Raw genomic sequence first — 17,758 nt, 5'->3', positions numbered from 1 at the left:
ATGGCCCTGTTAGCGGGCCCCTCGGGGCCCGGTTTCTTTTTACACCAGCGTCAGGTAGTGTTACTGAGCAACCAATGTTTTCATACCCAGTGGACAAAAACAACCTCTAATGTTAAAATAATGCTATTTGTTCAAGCTTAGAATTGTAAAACGATTTATAAAATACATGAATTGTGTATTACAGATCTCCCGAGGGTTGCCGTGTTTCCAAAAAACAAAAACACAAGAGCAGAAGTGTAGAGATAGCAAACTGTAATGTAGCCTTCGTACAATTCAACAAATTGCTTTACGGAGAATTTATTTTCTTATTACCGCTGAATATTGTGTTACCAAAATTATCTTTTGATTAAGACTTTTCTAGTTCCTCCTAGAAAAACCCTGAAAAAAACACCCAGTTGTGTTTTATTTTCGATTAACGATCTCTGGTCATTTCCTGGTCCTTTCTCTCTAAATAATTGGACATTATTTCCCAAATAAGTACCAAATTCAAAAGGCTATTCCAGGAAAATAAGGACTCTATTTTAAAATACACCTGGTTGGCCAGAGTACAGTATCTAAAGGGACTTATGAGAAGCAACAGTTCAACATGTGACCGTTTACAAACTACTGGGTGAACAACATAATTATATCCATCTATTTGTAATATGTGTAAAAAAAAAAAAAAGTCTGTGAGGTGCTGAGGGAGAAAAGGTTCCAAACATTGTGGGCCTTTTCCTTTCTCAACGGAAAACTAACAAATAGGCATGCAGCTCTCATGCTTGGATGACTTGGTTACCCTGGCATGCAATCTGCAAACTCAATGCCAGTCCTCGCTATTCAAGGACCTCGACACATTGAGACGGCAAGAACAGTCTCCCAATAGCTTTCAGAAGCGCCGTGGGCAAGAAGGACGTAATGTACGTGTTTGTGTGTGTGTGTGTGGATACAAGGTTGTGCGTTCACATTAACTCAGCACTGAGTGCTTGAACTGAAATCACATTTTGTCATTCGTTTTGTTGTTTTTTGCAGTCTATCGTCATTTCAATGTGTTTGGTACATTACTATAATGCTGCCTGCCGGCTACAAGGGCGTGTCTGTGTTTGATTGACAGCAGCTGGCAGGCTGCCAGAGAGCCGGTGTTACGCCGCAGGTAAAAGATAAACTTGTGTTGCAGCTCCGTGCAGGCGCCGTGTTGTTAGTGGTCCTGAAGAATGAGCGCCACAGCGGCATCGAACCAACCGAAGCTGCAGGAGCGTTTACTTGCTGTCTGAGCTGCTGCAGCTGAGCAGCTAATTGGCTAACTAGCTTGCAGACTAACATTAGGCAGGAAGCTGTCGCCAGATGAATATTAGTTCAGTGTTGTCCTGACTTGTGCGCTTCACTGCCTCAGCTGCTTCTATCCAGCTGTTTTCAAGGCACATTTTGAATAATGTGCGTGCAAATACATTCAGTTCAATCACAACTTTGCTTCAGCAATAATGACAATGTGATTTTTTCACGTCAGCAATCAGAACAATGGGCCTACAGTGTGTTTGATGTGGAAACAAACAGGTATCCAGCAATATTTTCCTGACATACACAGTCTGCAACGCTGCTTTTCAATGAAAAAAGCACTCTGACTGAATTCAGGTTAGAAGCTATAATCCATTATTGAAATCCAAGGAGAGATATGTGTGAAGGGCACGGAGGTGAATTGAGCAGCCCACTTCAATCTCTTTGTAATTTGACCAATTGAACCCTCTTAAGTGAAGATTAAAGGAGTTTTACGTGAACGAGAAACTACAGATCAAGATGTTTGAGCTTTGAACTGATATCTGATGAGTTTGCAAGCGCAAATGTCTGAAGTGCAGATTCATACTGGGTCATGTGAGCAGCTTTATGTTGGTCTTCTGAAAGCTCTGGGTTGGAGTCCCCAATATTGTCGTTTTGTCTGGATGTCCCAATATTGGGACAGGAGGTCAGAGTAGAAGGAAGGAGGGAGATTCATGGTCATATCAAAAAGTCTATTCGGACGGGTTGATAACAGATTTATCACATGTGGGAAAAAAAGGGACAAGGGGAGGGGGTTCAATAAGCAAAAGATAGATAGGGACAGTTCCCACCTGGCCACGCTTTGTTGCGATCTGATGAGAAAAAAGCAATAACACAAACACAATACACAAACATAACCCACATAAATAGAGCGCACAAGCTTATAAAGACGGACAGAGCAAATTAAGCATTTTAAGCACATACACATGAAGATACAGTGAGATCCTTCGGCTTTTCGAACTTACATAAAAAAAGAAACCAAAGACAAGAGACAAATAGAATAACTCATAACTAATTACCCTGTGAAAGAGCAAAGCAATAGACAAGTCTGATCAAATATTACAGTGGTTATGTGTCCCTCGCACAGGGAATAAAACACATTCATAGCACGAGGATGATCATGAAGTCATGGACAGTTTTTCACTGTGAGAGAAACAAAGATGAGAGGACACTTATGACTGTGTTCACACTGCAGCTGGCAAAGCGACGCGTATCTGCTTTTTAAAGACACCGTCAATCACTTTCTCACAGTATGTGGTCCCAAATCTGGTATGGACCGCATTGAGTCGTGTCGTCACTTCCAGGCTAACTGCTATCCTCATCTAACTGGGTTTTTTTTTCACCTTAGGCCTTTGAGTCGCTGCCTTGGGCTGGTAGAATCTCTTCATGGGTCCAATGTGTCAAATTATCTTTCAAATATGTGTATAAATAAGCATACTAATGAATTCTCTTTGAAAATGTTCCTATGACCTCTCATTCGTCCAACGTAAGGATCATTGTTGATTGCGGCTGGTAGTTAATTGGTCTCTTTATTAGGGTCACTTTAGGTCCACGGCCGGTTAATTACTATCGGTTCGGTCTGAGTGGGTTTCCACAGGTCAGTTTCAAAGCAGGTTCAATGTTTTGGACTCATGAAGGTGTCTTTACTCTGGTGTTTGTCTCCATAGACAGCTGTTTCCACGGTCAGTTGAACAACTGAGCCAAACAAAGCTTCAGAAGAATGAGCCCGTCATGTTCCTGAACGGATGTATGAGAACTGCAGGCTGCTATAGATGGTGCTCTTTGATTTGCATATTATGTAACGTATAGATAAAGCCTTTTATTTGAAAATAGATCTGAAAGCGAGCACACCTGCCAATGTGCCTGAAGCATCGGCCTCTAAGATGGATGTTTACGACGGACAGTTTGGGTTTTACAACAATATGTTTACAGTTTGTTTCTGTTTTCTTGTTTTTACTTAAAACCCGTCTGATGGTTTGACTGCTGATGTTCCAGACGGGCAGCAGCCAGCTCTCCTGTCAGCCTGCAGTGTGAATGCAGCCTGTTACACGCTGACATGCCACAGATGTGAGTCGATGAAAGAGATGATATGGGATGTGAGCCTTATAGGTGGAGGGATGAGGGGGACGTGTTTGAATCTGATAAACCCTGGATTAAGACTGACACTGCCGATGCCTTTCTACTCTGAAAGCATTTGATGTCTTTTAGGATGAAATAGAATGTTTGGTTAGACACTCGCTGATGCTGAAAGCTACATCGTTTTGCATCCTTATTATAATGTCATTCAGAGTGTCTGAGAGCTTTTTATCTACTGTTCACTGTTTAATAGTTTTCAATTATCACCTTCTTACTTGTGCATTTATTATGGACAGCAGCACTCTGGTCCATTGTGTTCATGAATATCTTGAACACATTTAACTCTTCTGAAAGCGTTTCTCTGGAAGTACGCCGTGTTTCTGATTCACAGCGCTGCCACATTGTGCATTATGTATATTGTTCCTACGAACACGTATCAAAAAATATCGGACGGATGGTAAACAGTTAATTTGCGCTTATGCAACCCAAATGCAGATGTGTGACAAACACATAACACAAACAGAGGAAATGCCAGTGTCTTTGATCGTGACTGTGATGATAAGCAAGTAACAAAATATGACATTTGTTCATTTCGCTGCGGGAGGGAGGCTGCCGCAGACGCAACTATAAACTCGCTAAGATGGACGGGAAGGACAACAGAAAACAAAAAACTACACATGGACAGACACACAGGCAGAGAGAGCAGGCAGCATTACCCCATGAGGCTCCTGAAAGCGATCCAAAGCCAGAAAACACAAGAGGAAGGGGAGAAAAGTGAAAGAGAGATGACAGAGTCAGAAACAGATATAAGACAGAGAGGAGCATCAATCTACAGCTGGAAAGAAGCTTGAAAAGAAAAGAGATCTCAGCGACAGAAAGCAGTACAAAGAAAAAAAAACACAGGTGACTATCTGTGGACACACTTCCAGGACAGACCAGTTGATATTGGACGTGAAATAGTGGCGGATGGGAAGCGCTGGTTGAAACAGAATATGTAATCACCTTCTCACTCCAGAGACCCAGAACGCAGGTCTGCAAGCGTCAGGAGGCTCGTTAACTCCCTTTATACTGAGGCGATGGATAACATGTATTTCCCATCAGGTATAATTTATAAATAATAGGACGCTTTGAACACAGATCGGATCAATTTAATATGCTTCAAGGTATCATTAGCTAAAGGTTACGAACACGATACACGATGCTATACGCTTAAAAATGACTTTACCAGTATCTTAATTTGTTTACACTCACACACACACACACATACACACACACTTTGCACCTTTCAAACAAGAGTCATACAACAATTTCATCTTCAGGGTATTGAGGTGCAAGAGTTGCAATTGTGTGCCAGCTTAGAGACGCTTGTTCCCTCTTAGACCGTGAGCCCGTCAGCCAAACTGTGCGTGATCTATTTGCCAACACGCAGGGAGGGGCTGTGGAGACCTGACGTAATAATGAAGGTTCAGTTTGACATCGTCGTGTCCGCGAACCAACCCCGGGCGGCGCAAAAGCAACCGGATGAACACGTTGGGGTCGTTTGTTTGAGGGGAAACACAGGGACAGGGGGCAGCTAGCCCCGGGCTGTTGGCATGCTGGCTTGCTCCAGGGAAGGACACGAGAGAGAGGGTAACGTCAGATTAAAAGACTGTTGCACGAGACCAGTTGTTGTGGTGGGGTTGTATCTGTCAACCAAAACACATTACGTTCAAAGCCCGAGCGCGCACCAACAAAGGAAAGGTTGACTTACGAGCAGGCGAAGGCCACCAGGGCTCCGCTGACCACTATGAAGTCCAGAATGTTCCACAGGTCACGGAAATAAGCGCCAGGGTGGAGGAGCAGTCCCAAGTCGATCATCTCGAGTCACGTAATAAACAGATCACAATCATTTTCAAAATAACACACGCTGACGCAGACGTTTTCTTTGTTTATACGGCCTCTTCCAGAAGCCTCTTTCCTTGTGAAAACTCTTTAAAAAGGCGTCTAGTTTTAATTTCTAGTACCTTTCGTTTTCAGTGCCCCAGTGCATTCATTATCTAAAGCGTTTGGAAATAGGACAGAGTGTTATCACAGCTGAGAAATGTAAAACCACAAACCCAATTAGCAATGTCGGTGACATGACGGCGCTGTCGGCTGTGTTGCTAAAAAAACAAGCTCAATTTGGTTGGAAATGACTATAATCCTAAATCCCAATTGGATGAAAAGAAAACATGCTGTTGAAACCATCGTTTTATGTAACCTAAAGGTCTGAAAAAGTTGACATTTTCAAGCACATTCTTGCCAGTTTTTTGACTTGCAAACTACTCAGCGGGTTTTTCAGAGCTCCAATCCAAGTGCACCGCTACTTCAACAGCCTCCTCACCTTAATCACCATCTCAAAAGTGAAGACCCCAGTAAAGACGTAGTCCAGATACTTGAGAACCTGCAAACAGAGAGCGAGAAAATATTGACTCATCAGATCCAGTGACAGATATTTAAATGCACTTTGTACATTTTTTTGTGTGTATGTGAATGGACCAGTTATGAACAACATGTTCTTCTACCCTGTCGTTTATTTTTCAAGCTCTGTCAGCTTTGCACTCCTATGCCCTCATTTGCCCCCAAAAAAGAGAAGCTTCATCTTGTGCTCCTCAATATGAGCAACCTGTCGAGCCCCGTTAGGAAGGACTGAATCAGTCTGAAGGAATCAGCCAGTCGGCCCAAAGGAAACGTGTTGTGTGCGTGAATCCTCATGTGTGACTGCGGGTCTGACAAGCAGTGTGTTCGAGGTGCACATCCAGATGTTTATTCATGACGTCGAGATGTCCGCCTGACTCACGTTGTTGCGCGGCGCGTTGGCTTGCACGGGGTCCTCGGCTGCCAGGGCGATGCTGCTCATGGTAATGACCAGCAGGATGCACATTTCAAAGTAGCGGAGGTTGACCACGTAGTGACACAGCCGGCGTACACTGCAAGACCGCACACATACATGAATGTAAAAAGTAAGACCTCACGAGGTGACGTCCTCCGATAACAGGACAAGGAGAACATGCATATCCCTCCTTGTCATAACAACGTATGCATCAGCCTCTGGGGGACCAAACAGCTCCGAAACATCTGGGATCCCAATGTCTTTTGATGGAATCAACATGTCACAACTTTGAAAGAGACGGTTAAAAAAACACACACGCACACAAAAAAAACACACACACACACACACACACACAAATCTACTTGAACAAAGTATTTTTTCTGTACTTCCCAGGATTGATAGTATTTCAGTCCCAATCAAGAGTTTGTTTTTGGAACGTGGATAGACTTGTAAATCAAGAGCTTCCTCACCAACCCTTCATTTTGGCTTAAGATCTGAGGTGCTGGCGCTCTTCCTAACTGCTTAACGCTCAGCTGCAAACCACCCCGGTGTGCGCTGGAGGTCATGGTCTAAAGCCAACAGAACTACATCATCAGCATAGAAGAGAGACACAGCAGACACAGCTCTCACTCCGGTTATATAAAGGCAAGATGGCAGTTACCTCGGAAAAGGAGGGTTTAAACAAGTCCCTATTTCCGAGAATGCGGGAAAAAACTATTCCACACGCAGGAGTTGGAGACCTTGTGGACTACCAGATGTGTCGCCAGCTTCCCTTGGCTTCTGATCCGACTCAACACTACCTCTCGCTTCACGCAACCATCCACGATATGACTACGATTTGATCTTTGGAACAAAGGTGTTATTGTACCTTGCGCATAAACATTATTTTTTGTAATAAATAATCCATTACAAGCACAGTAGTGCAATTAATACCTATTCTTAGGGTTTAGCCCCCGTCAGGACTTTGATTCCAGAGCTGAGCTTAAAGTTAAGCTCAAGTTGATCTCACTGGTGTCGCTGAGTCAACTGCACCAGCTTTGTTCCTTCACAACCAGAGAAACACCCTGATAACCACTTCCTGTAGCCAGGGGGTTGGAATTTGATATTGCTCGTCATCTTTTCCTCTCCGTCAGTGTTATTGATTTTTGTCCACAACCCGAGATATATAGCCTCTAACAAAACAACGTCTGATGGGTTTCCTGGGGAAATGAGTATGAAACATGTTTACTCGGTAACCACCAGGGAAGCAGAATCAAGCAGAACATGTAATCTATGGCTCCGAGTTTCTTATATTGCTTTAACAAGGTCGGTGAATTAAACAATTTGGTGATTCTTGGGATTCGCCATGTGCTGTTGGTGAGTTTGTCCCTGTTGTACATGGTCAAACATCCTCCTCATGGCTGGATTTTATGAACTTTCTAATGTCCTTAATTCAACCAAAACTATCAATATTAGTCTATGTCACCCGTTCAAGTCCCTTCGCAGTTATGACTTACGGGTTTGTTTGCCCGAAGATGAACATGGAGCTGTAGGGAAGGATCTGCCGAGGCCCATTAGCTGCCTCCTCCTCCTCTTCCTCCAGGTCTTTCTTCTCCTCGCCAAGTCGGAAGTTGTCGCAGTCAATATTGTTCACTAGAGTGGAAAAAAATGTACACATTCATTAACTCAAAGAAGCACAAACTGTTGTTTTTTTGTCCATGGAATCTATTAAGTTGTTTTATGTTTATTTACTTGCTGCATCCATACAAATGTATAATCAATAACTCTACTATTTGGAAATTTCTCATATGATGGTGGTTGACTAAGCATTAAATATATATATATGAACGTCTTAGTTTATCAACACTACATTGTGTTCTTGACATAACAAACACAGACTAAACTCATTTTAGCACGCTAACATGCTAAGCTAGGACAGTGAACATGATGTCATGTATCGAGCCCACATGATACATTGGACTAGAAAATGATTGTGCAATTCTCTTGTGTATTTGTCCCTCTTAAACAAAGATGACATGAATAAACATTTACCCTGCTTAACTTGTAGACTGTTAGTCATACTAAACAGAGCAGTACAGTTTTTTCCCGTAAAATGTTTTTTTTGGGCATCAATTATTACCCTGACTGTATATGATAAGATTTTACTCATTAATTTCTTTGCTGAGATCTGGGGCTCTGGTGGTATTCTTAATTAGCCTTAATTAGCCTTAATGACTAAGTGATGACGAGTGTAAAAAAAAATATAATAAGGAGCTTAATCTGATAACTGATGTGAATAATGTTCAAAAACTTTAAAAAGCAAAACTTTTCCTCTCCACTGCTCTCTCCCTTGCTGTGACAGTGACTCACTGGGTACGATGGTGGTTTCGCCGGGCGGGGCAGTGATGGTGACGGGGATGAGGATGGCGCTGCTGTTGAGGCCGGCCTGGCTGGCTCTGGTGGAGTTCTTCTGGTTGTCAGCATCCTCTTGCTTTTCTCCAAGGCTCATGGTACTCCGCATCGGCTGCAGAGGACTGCAGGCGAGGCCGTCCTCCTCAGAGTCGGGCTGCCTCTCCCTGGGGGAAGAGATGTGCAGGATGCTTCAAGCTTTTTTCTGCCAAATGAGATTCATAGGAGTACGATTCTCTATCCTCCTGGGAGACAGACCACAATTTATGTGGCAGCAGGCTAAGAGAAGCTGTTTTTATTGTAGTTATATTGTGTTTATGGAGACAAACTGATGCAAATAGTAAATTATTCTTACTATTTCTTACAGTGTCGTGGAATATGAAATTTAAGTCGAAAAGCTCCACTAGAGAATTAATTAAGCCCAGTCAGATACATAACAAGCCAATCAGACAGCTGTAGCGAGCGTTTAGACGATGTTTTGACGTGCCGCTGTAAGACCCCATGAACACATATTCAAAACTGGCAAAGAAGATATAAAGTGAAGCAAGACTCTGCAACTGCAAGTCTGTTTGAACCAATTCAGAAACCAAACTTGGTGGAGGATTAAGAGAACGTTGATGGTTCCAGGTCAGCTCTCTTTTTAAAACACATTGCATCAGTGTTTTTACTGGCGAGCCATGCACATCCATTCAAAGTTAAACAAAGCTAAACGCCGACACTTGAGAAGTAGGAAAACGGCAGCGTGAATGAGTCTGTTGTGGGGATTTACACAGAACAAAATGGGAGACGGAGCAGAAATTTGTGAATTGGAGGTGTAACACCACTGTACCTTAAACCTGGAGTATTTCTTTTGCCTCTTTGGGGCAACACATGCGAACACACAACGCCGACATGTCATCACCGTTTAAGTTGATGTGCCGCCTTGTGAACGAACAACCGCCCACACAAAAGTCAGTCCAATGTTCTTTTCTTTTAGCTCTGTTTTTGATCTCAACCACATGCTGAGGGAAATGCACCAGATATTCTCAAACTGTGTGTGTCTGCTGTTTGGTGCTGTGCAGGTTGTATGCAATGTTTCTTTTGTTTTCAAGCTTTTACTTTGAAAACAGCTGCCAGCTGCGACTAAAAAAAACCCACTGAGAGGGAACCAAAACAATAAAGTAAAGCCAGACACAAACAATTAGTTAAAAACCCCTGTAAATCTTCATAAAATGGAGGGGAGCTGCAGTTTCAGGAGATAATTATCTGTAGGATCATCACAACGAGTGACCCATTACACATTGTTTTCACATTGTCCTCTGATACGCTGTCATTATAAATAATAGTGATTATAGTTGCTTTAAATGCTCTAACACTACATTCACTCGCTGATGGAAGGGAGTACCATGCAAAGTGCCACCTGCCCTAATCATTCACGCAGCGCAGGAACAGCGGCATGGCCGAGGGGAGCCGAGGATCGAACCTCCCATCCTCTGATTGAAGGACAGCCCTGCTCTACCACTGAGCCACAGTCGACACAGGGAGAGGACAATCACTCACCTATTGTAATAACACACAACAACATGAGGAGCAATACTATAAGTTGGAAACGGGGTGCTGCATACTGTGAGAGCATCGCCGATGGCAAACTCCTGTATGAGTTGGCTTTTCGTCAATATGTGCAGTCTTTACCTGTGGCCTTTGGTTCCATTCTTGTTCCTCTTACAGTCGTCTCCATCCAGAGTAGACTGAGCTCTGACCATACGGGAGGAGCGTCCCTTCCTCTCTCCATTACTGTCCCCTCCTCCTCCTCCTCCTCCTCCTCCCCCACCCCTCCCCCTGCGCTCTCCGTGGGCGCCATTTGCCATCAGCCCGTTCCCTTCTTTTGGCGGACGATGGGAGTGATGGTGGCGGTGGCCCCTCTCTTCTCCTCCTCGGCAGTCATTGGCCTCCTCCTCAGGGGAGCCGGCCTGCTGGTGTTGCCGGGGTCCCTGTCCTCCGTCGCGGCTGTGGCTGCTCTCCCCTCTCCTCTCTCTTATCTGGGCGCCGTCTGTGTTGGGTTCTCTGCTCCGGCTGTGGTGGGTGTGGTGCCTCCCTTCCCGGCCTTCGGCCCCGTCCCTGCTCTCCCCGTTCCTGTCGCGGTGCCGGTGGTGCTTCCTGGTGTGTGCGTGGTCTCCCAGCCCGTCCTGCTGCCGGGGGCCCGCCGCCTCTTCCCCCGCTCCTTCGGGCGACCTGCCTGGCGACCTGCCGGGTGACCTGACCGGTTTATCCCCGTTCTTGGCCTCCACCACGAGCGGCCGGTCCAGGTGAGTCTTCATGTCCGGGTGCAGATGGAGGGTGGAGGACGTCTGGAGGCGCTCCTCCGGGTCGAGCTCGTTGAACAAAGCCTCGCTGCTCGTCCTCACGTTGTGTCTCCTGAGCTGGTTGGTCCTCTGCTCCCACACTGACATGGCCTTTGCTGAGCGCTGCTGCTCCTTACTGCACATATGAATCAAAAGCCACAGAGAGGGATCATGGGAAAGGGACAGACAATGACAAGAGAAACATTTTATAGGAATCACTTTCTGACTTCTTGTTGGAATGGGTTTTGGGAGAACATCACCATCCACAGCTTCATCCATAGCCACGCCGCGATCCGTAACCAGCTAGGTAACCAGACGCGAGGTGGTCTATGGATGCGTCAGCACACATGTTCACCATGGTAAAGCTTTCACTTACCATGCTTTGAGGGTCGTATGGAGGAAGTAGCTCAAATCCTCCCAACACCTACTGTAAGATGTCACACTTTGTCTACTGCTGGTGGTTACATGCTGGTGTCATGACATGACCTGATCATGGGAAGGTTATGTCTTATTTGGGGTCCTCAACATTGATGTATTGCCATTTTTTGATAGAGGCAGAATAGTTCAATCATAGCCTTGTGGGATTTCTTTTTCCTTACGAGTGAGGACTGACTGGGTATTGTTTTGGATATGTTTTTAATTGATTCTCACCGCTATGAAATACCAGATGTGTGGCGGTCATGTCAGAAACGCGAAACATCTCCAACATACTTTTCTTCTCTGAAGAACTTGCTACTTTAGAGGAGAAAAAAGCACCAAAAGGAGATCTTATCAGCAGAGATTTGTAGGAGCTGATGCTGACAGCAGGCTTCTGATGGACTGAAACAGATGCATACAGCAGCCTGCAACACGCCTTCCTTTCTGAAGGTTGTACCTATCAGAGACTTTAAAGGGGTCACATGTTCAAAGTCAACCACTGACATACTCAAAGTACATTGAAAGAGATACTGGAGTGGCTGCTATTGTTCCTCCTACTGGCCACAAATATTTCCCTTCTTGATGGGAATTTAATATTGGAGATTGGGAACAAAATCCATATCCATTTGAATGTTTTGGTTGAAGTTATTACAAATTGTAGTCAGCGTATGTATAGGCACGTGAGAGCTGCCTTGGAGAGATGTGAACACAATCCTTTAACAGGGCAACAATCTAGCATGACCATAATCACAGCAGCACTTAATCAATTGGAGATGGTATCGAAAAGTCACGGGGCACATTCAAATATCAATTATTAGAAAACCGTGTCAGAACAAAATGAAAATGAAGAAACTCAAAGCTATGATATGTCTGTATACCCCAAAACAAAGTCAGGATGAAGAAGGGAATACCCTGTAAGAGATTTTGTCATGGGTCGATGGAAAACAGTGTCTTTATTTACACCATGTGTAAAGAAAACAGTGAAGGCAGTTCTGTTCATTTTAGTAATTGGTTAACCGCTCATCATTTTAGCTGTCAGAAGGTGGCATGTAGCAAACCTCGCTATGAAAAAGAGATCTGTTTTTTTTTCCTCATTCTGACCCAGGTCATGTGTGATGGGGCAGGTATGACCAACATGCTGTGGGTTGATGGTCAGTCCTGACATGTGTCGTCTTGACCAAGCTGATTCCCAGGTTGAGAATAATATGGTCAGAGATCACATTGATAGGTGAAATAGGATTTTTTTTTTAAATATCCAGACACCGGAAACAAAGTTGCCATTCTACGTTCCTGAAAACCACGTTGAATACGTTTGATAAATACATTTTGTATAAACCTTGTATAAACAATGACGCATGCTTAAGGTTGTGAAACAATAGGTTTGGTTTAGCTTGGTTATGGTTAAAAGAAACATATCTGTGGTTTGAAACGTACACTGACATTTTTTCCCCAGTGACAGTTTCTTTGGACATGGGTATTTCTACACATGTGGAACGAGTCAAAAACACCATAAAACGATTAGTTTTTATGTTTCCATCTAGCACATATGAAGCCATTGCATACTGTTTCTGTGCAGTATGATTTATTTACATGGGGCTTTATGGGTTAGTTAAGTTTGCTCCGTCTGGTCACCTGTACCTCGAGATTCGTCGGGCGGGGGAGGAGTAGACAGAATAACTCCTAAAAGACAGACAGAAAACACAGAGGACACAGGACAGGTATGCACACACAGGTAAGCAGCAGACGTACAGGTAAGCGTTTCAATGTTCACAGAAAGGAAAGTGAAGGATTGTGACACTGAGGGGGACGGGAGTGTTATTTAGTGAGCTTTATTGAGAAAGCACACACGCACACACACAAACACACACACACACACACACACACACAAAAAGGGCAGCGTCAGGGAAATGACAGCCACTCCTAGTAATCTAGGAACGTACAGTATCGTTCTCTCAAACAGGGGAGGTGCTAAAGAAGGTGCTTCCATCTGCATTCGAATCGATTGAGACAGCAGATCGCCGGGGAGGAGAGCAGATTTTGGCCTGGGCTCTCATATATCTTTTAAAGTGATGTCCTGGGAGTCCTCGATAACAAATAAATGTCGAACCGCCCGCAGTGATGGAAACATTCAGGGAAATTAAACATTTATACACAAATGATTCACATCAGAGAGCACGGAGCGTGAGATGAGGAGCTGTAGGCGCCGACACAGAGGAGCTGCCTCTATCGGCAAAGACCAGAGCGTGTGTTTGTATCAGCGACTGGGGCTCAAGATGACGCCCAGACTGGACGCACAGCTTTTCTGCTCTGTGAGGCGCTTCGTGATGGCTGCTTTTTTTTCTTTTTGACAAGAATCATAAATACATTTCACTTTTTCAGCAATGCAGACATTTAGTTTTATGGAGGTCCAGAGGAAAAGAGGAGAGGAGAGTAGAGACAAGGGGAGGAGAGAACAAAGGGAAGGAGGGAAGAAGAAGGGAAAGAGTAAACAGTAAAAGAAAAGAGAGGAACGGAAAGGAAACCAGGAAGGGGGAAAGACAGGACACAATGAAAGAGCAGGGAAGAGGGGAAAAAAAGAGTGAAGGCAAGGATGAAAAAGAAGACAAGGAGATGAAAAAAAGTAAAGGAGAGGGAAAAAAAAGATGAAAAGGAAATGGGAAATGAGCAGGTGATAACAAGAAAGAAGAGGAGACAAGAACAGAGACAAACGAGAAGAGGAAAGGAGAAGAAACAAGGAAAAGGAGGAAAGATGAAAAGGAGAAAAAAAAACAAGTAAAAACGAGGACAAAAGAGGAGAGGTATGAAAGAGTTTGGCATAAGGAGAGGGAATGAAAAGAAACAAGTAGAAGGAAGAATAGATAAGGAGTGGAGAGAAGAAGAAAGCAACAAAGGTAAGGAGAGGAGAGGAGGAGGAGAATATTGTAACAGAGAGTGATAACTCACGGTGACTGAATGCTGTTGATGGACGACCTGCGAGAGAGTGCCTCTCGATTTTGCTTTACAAAACTGTACATGCAGAACAAAAAACAAAAGAAAAATGAGACACAAATCTGGAGGGGACAGGTGGACGGTCAGCTGTCTGTCTGTCTCACCACCTGCCCCCTCCTGTCTTACAGTACAGGACTAAACTATGCAACATGTTAATAACAAAACAGCAATAAAAGCGTGTCCGTCAGCAGAGACATTTCTATAAAGACAAAACTGTAAAGGAAAACTGTGCAGGAGTTTCATTCCAAAAACCGGAACCGCACAAGTTAGTGATTGCAATGATCTTTTATGAGTTTAAAATATATTTAGATTGACAAATCTTTTTGTAATGAAACCCTGTGTTTCCCTGAACAGCACACATAATGAACATAAAGCAGTTTGTTTAAAATAAAGGAAGTTGTCACTAATCAAAGAACACATAATAACAATACAGGCAGTGAAAAGGGGAAATACAGTGATTACCAGAGCTGGAATGTGTTGCACCAGCTTCCTACATCCTTCACCAAGTGCCCGAGTTCGTCCTAAGCCCTTATGACTCCTAGCTAGTTTCTAAATAGGGATTAACTAGAGGTTGCACCAACGTAAGAAAAGTCTGAGCTAGTAAAGACTTTAGGAATGTGTGAGTGCTGTCCAAGAGCGATGAGTAAACAGGAAGGCACTTCACTTTCCCCAAAATTATTTGAAGAGGCACAAAATATTTGTTTTTATTTCCATCGGCATGCATCATGCCCCAGCTTCGCCTCTACACGCGTAGTGTTGTTTTAAAATATACTTCTGTGTTCACAGGAAACACAGAAATACAGTCACTTTTCTAAAGTCTGCCAAGATCAACAAAGTAAGGTGAGGAAAGCGACACGATTTGGGTTAAAAAAAAAAAGGTGAAATGAGTCAACGTAGACTTGGTTTAAGGTGGGACACGTTCAGTGGTGTCCTGGTTGAAAGTCCTGAGTTGGTTTGACCCGCCCATCCTCCATCCTTTTCATCCACGGCATCAGCTCCTACTGTCTAATAATGACGTGGATGGAAAAACTGCTGCGTCCCGTACAGACACATGCTAATGTCATCGGCATGAAGTTATGTTATTTAAAGGCATTTTTTATGTTAAATGTAATTTCAAATATTCCAGATCTACATATTTTTTTGTTTTAATATAATATATGTTATATTCCATATTACTTCTTTTATCCTTAACTTTAAACGGGTCACATATTAGCAAGGTAACGCTAACGTTTGTCTTGTCAGCAACCCATTTCAGGTGCGTCATGTTGAAACTTTGCTCGGTTGCGTGTGAACCTATGAACATCTGGTGCAACCGGCTCCTGATGAGTCGGTAAAGTCTATCTGACCTAGTCCTTACTGAAGAGGACGGCAATTAAGGAGCGAGTGTGAATCAAAGATAATCACTTCATTAGCTGAATAGAGGGCTGCGCAGAATTATACAACACACAAACAAATCTATCCGGCGTGTGCACAACGCACAGACAATGTCTGTTTTGTCGACGCTCTAGCAGAACAGAAGGGAGTCAAAGGAAGACTTATTTTAACCTCCAGCTTTGCATATCGAGGCTGTGAATCGCTGATGAAAATGCTCCATTTTACCACCAGTTTCCTTTTTTTGACGGACTTGTGATTTTAGCGTTCACGCAGGCTCTAAAAATAGTGTTGAATTTGGAGGCGTGGTTTATATCCTCGGTGACACAAGTCCCCACACTTGTCAATCACAGGCCTGTGGTGGAGAGGGGCGGGCCAAAAGTGTGTGCATGACAGGAGCGCCTGCGTTTGAGTAAATGAAGAAATCCGTGTGATGATCATATTCGAGAGAATTCTGACAGTGAAGATGAAGGTTTAGTTCTATCTTTCTCATATAGGACTCACGTCTCACATTTCTGGTATATTAACATTAGGCTGCTGAATAACACTTTGCCACTAAAGACGGCAAAAAAATGTAAACCAATGGGGTCCGTGAAAAAACGTCAATAAGTGACGAGTTGGGATGAGAATGTGTCGAAGGGGAAAAGAATATTGATTCATATCCCGTGCAGATGAACAGAGCTGCTGTCAGAGGAGAGAGATGCTCAGAAACTTACGCAGCGATTGAGATGTTGGCTGCAGATATCGGGCTGACTTCCTTCACCTCCAAAGCTTTCTGCAGGGCAAGCTTCTTATTGGCTGCCTGCTCCTGCTCCTCTTCGTCCTGGAGCATCAGTGACAGCAAAGACATCAAATTGTGTTTTAATGAAAACACATTACATGTTGCTGCCCCGTGCAGAAGCAGGGCTTTTGGCGTGTTTCACTGAGAAGTAGGAAGCGGAACTACAACATTTGTTTTGCTCTGTGTTATTAATGTGTCTTCAAATACAACATTCAGACCTACCTTAGTCAGCTCCTGTGCATTAGCGAGGTTATCGACGGCGATAGCCAAGAAGACATTCAGAAGGGTGTCTGAAGTACAACGGGACTCAGGAGAAAGAACAGAGTTTGAGTTTAACACATCTGTCACCTTCCCCTTCACCTGCACAACTGATGAACAAAACATTTTAATAAATGGGGTTTGATGGCCACTGTAGCCTCCAGGGAGGTTTTTAAACTTTCAGGATGTCCCAGTTGAACAAAGCATTCAAACCACATTACTAACTCTACCTGAGATTCAGGAATCTGAGGTATTAATATTTAAAAGTTCCAAATTGAGGTTGTTACATTTTGAGGACGCTGTTGATAAACATTATTTCCTCTCAATGTAAAGCATGAAAACGAAATGGAGGAACTGCACACGCCTCGGACCTAAGACCTCGCCCTGCTCCTTCTGACTCACTTCGGACACGATGCAGTTTTAATATCGCGGGCTGTCAAAGAGGATACAGTTTCCAAAGAGCGTGAGGACGATGAAGTAGACGGAGGAGAACATGCCTCGACGGACGCCCCCTTGGGACACGATCCCGTGGTACATCACGGCGTTCCAGTCCTCGCCAGTCAGAATCTGAGGAAGACGAGGGAGTCAGAAGGAAAGGCCGCCTGGGACACGGGCGGGTTTGTAAAGCCCCGTGCAAATCTGTGTTGAACGAAATTACTTTACAGAGTGAGGGGTTATGAGCGCGGACTAATTCAAGGATTATCAGTGAGCTCATTAAGGGACAGAAAGCACACAGACCAGTCATTCCCTCTAATTAAAACGAGTGATAACAATCCGTCTTTTTTGAAAAAGTCAATATTCTCTCAGTTGTTCAGACAGTATGAAGTACACCTTCTGTGTGTGTGTGTGTGTGTGTGTGTGTGTGTGTGTGTGTGTGTGTGTGTGTGTGTGTGTGTGTGTGTGTGTGTGTGTGTGTGTGTTACGGTCTTACCTGGAACACGGTGAGGATGGCTGCTGGGAAGGTATCAAAGTTTGTTGTTGGCGTCTCGTTTTCAAAGTTGAACCTAAAAGATTCAG

At 43.9% G+C, this 17,758-nt stretch overlaps 1 protein-coding gene across 4 annotated transcripts in view; it reads right to left on the bottom strand.

Moving 5' to 3' along the window:
• The window catches only part of LOC137783610 (voltage-dependent N-type calcium channel subunit alpha-1B-like), a 128,111-nt gene that overhangs the window by 36,502 nt on the left and 73,851 nt on the right, over nt 1-17,758 (bottom strand). For 3 of the 4 annotated variants that reach the window (XM_068573732.1, XM_068573734.1, XM_068573733.1), the window contains exons 14-24: nt 17,673-17,745; nt 17,191-17,308; nt 16,706-16,773; nt 16,419-16,525; nt 14,287-14,349; nt 10,277-11,062; nt 8,567-8,772; nt 7,714-7,849; nt 6,185-6,314; nt 5,729-5,788; nt 5,117-5,223 (exon numbers count right to left, since the gene is read on the bottom strand). In XM_068573732.1, coding sequence (XP_068429833.1) covers nt 5,117-5,223; nt 5,729-5,788; nt 6,185-6,314; nt 7,714-7,849; nt 8,567-8,772; nt 10,277-11,062; nt 14,287-14,349; nt 16,419-16,525; nt 16,706-16,773; nt 17,191-17,308; nt 17,673-17,745 — 1,854 coding nt within the window. The remainder of the gene's footprint in view (nt 1-5,116; nt 5,224-5,728; nt 5,789-6,184; nt 6,315-7,713; nt 7,850-8,566; nt 8,773-10,276; nt 11,063-14,286; nt 14,350-16,418; nt 16,526-16,705; nt 16,774-17,190; nt 17,309-17,672; nt 17,746-17,758) is intronic. The other variant, XM_068573735.1, reaches the window with a different exon arrangement.

Source organism: Clinocottus analis, unplaced genomic scaffold (genome assembly GCF_023055335.1).
Source record: "Clinocottus analis isolate CAN_PGR_092001 unplaced genomic scaffold, fCliAna1.0.p SCAF_13, whole genome shotgun sequence".
NCBI lineage: Eukaryota > Metazoa > Chordata > Actinopteri > Perciformes > Cottidae > Clinocottus > Clinocottus analis.
This window is presented reverse-complemented; position numbering and strand designations above follow the sequence as displayed.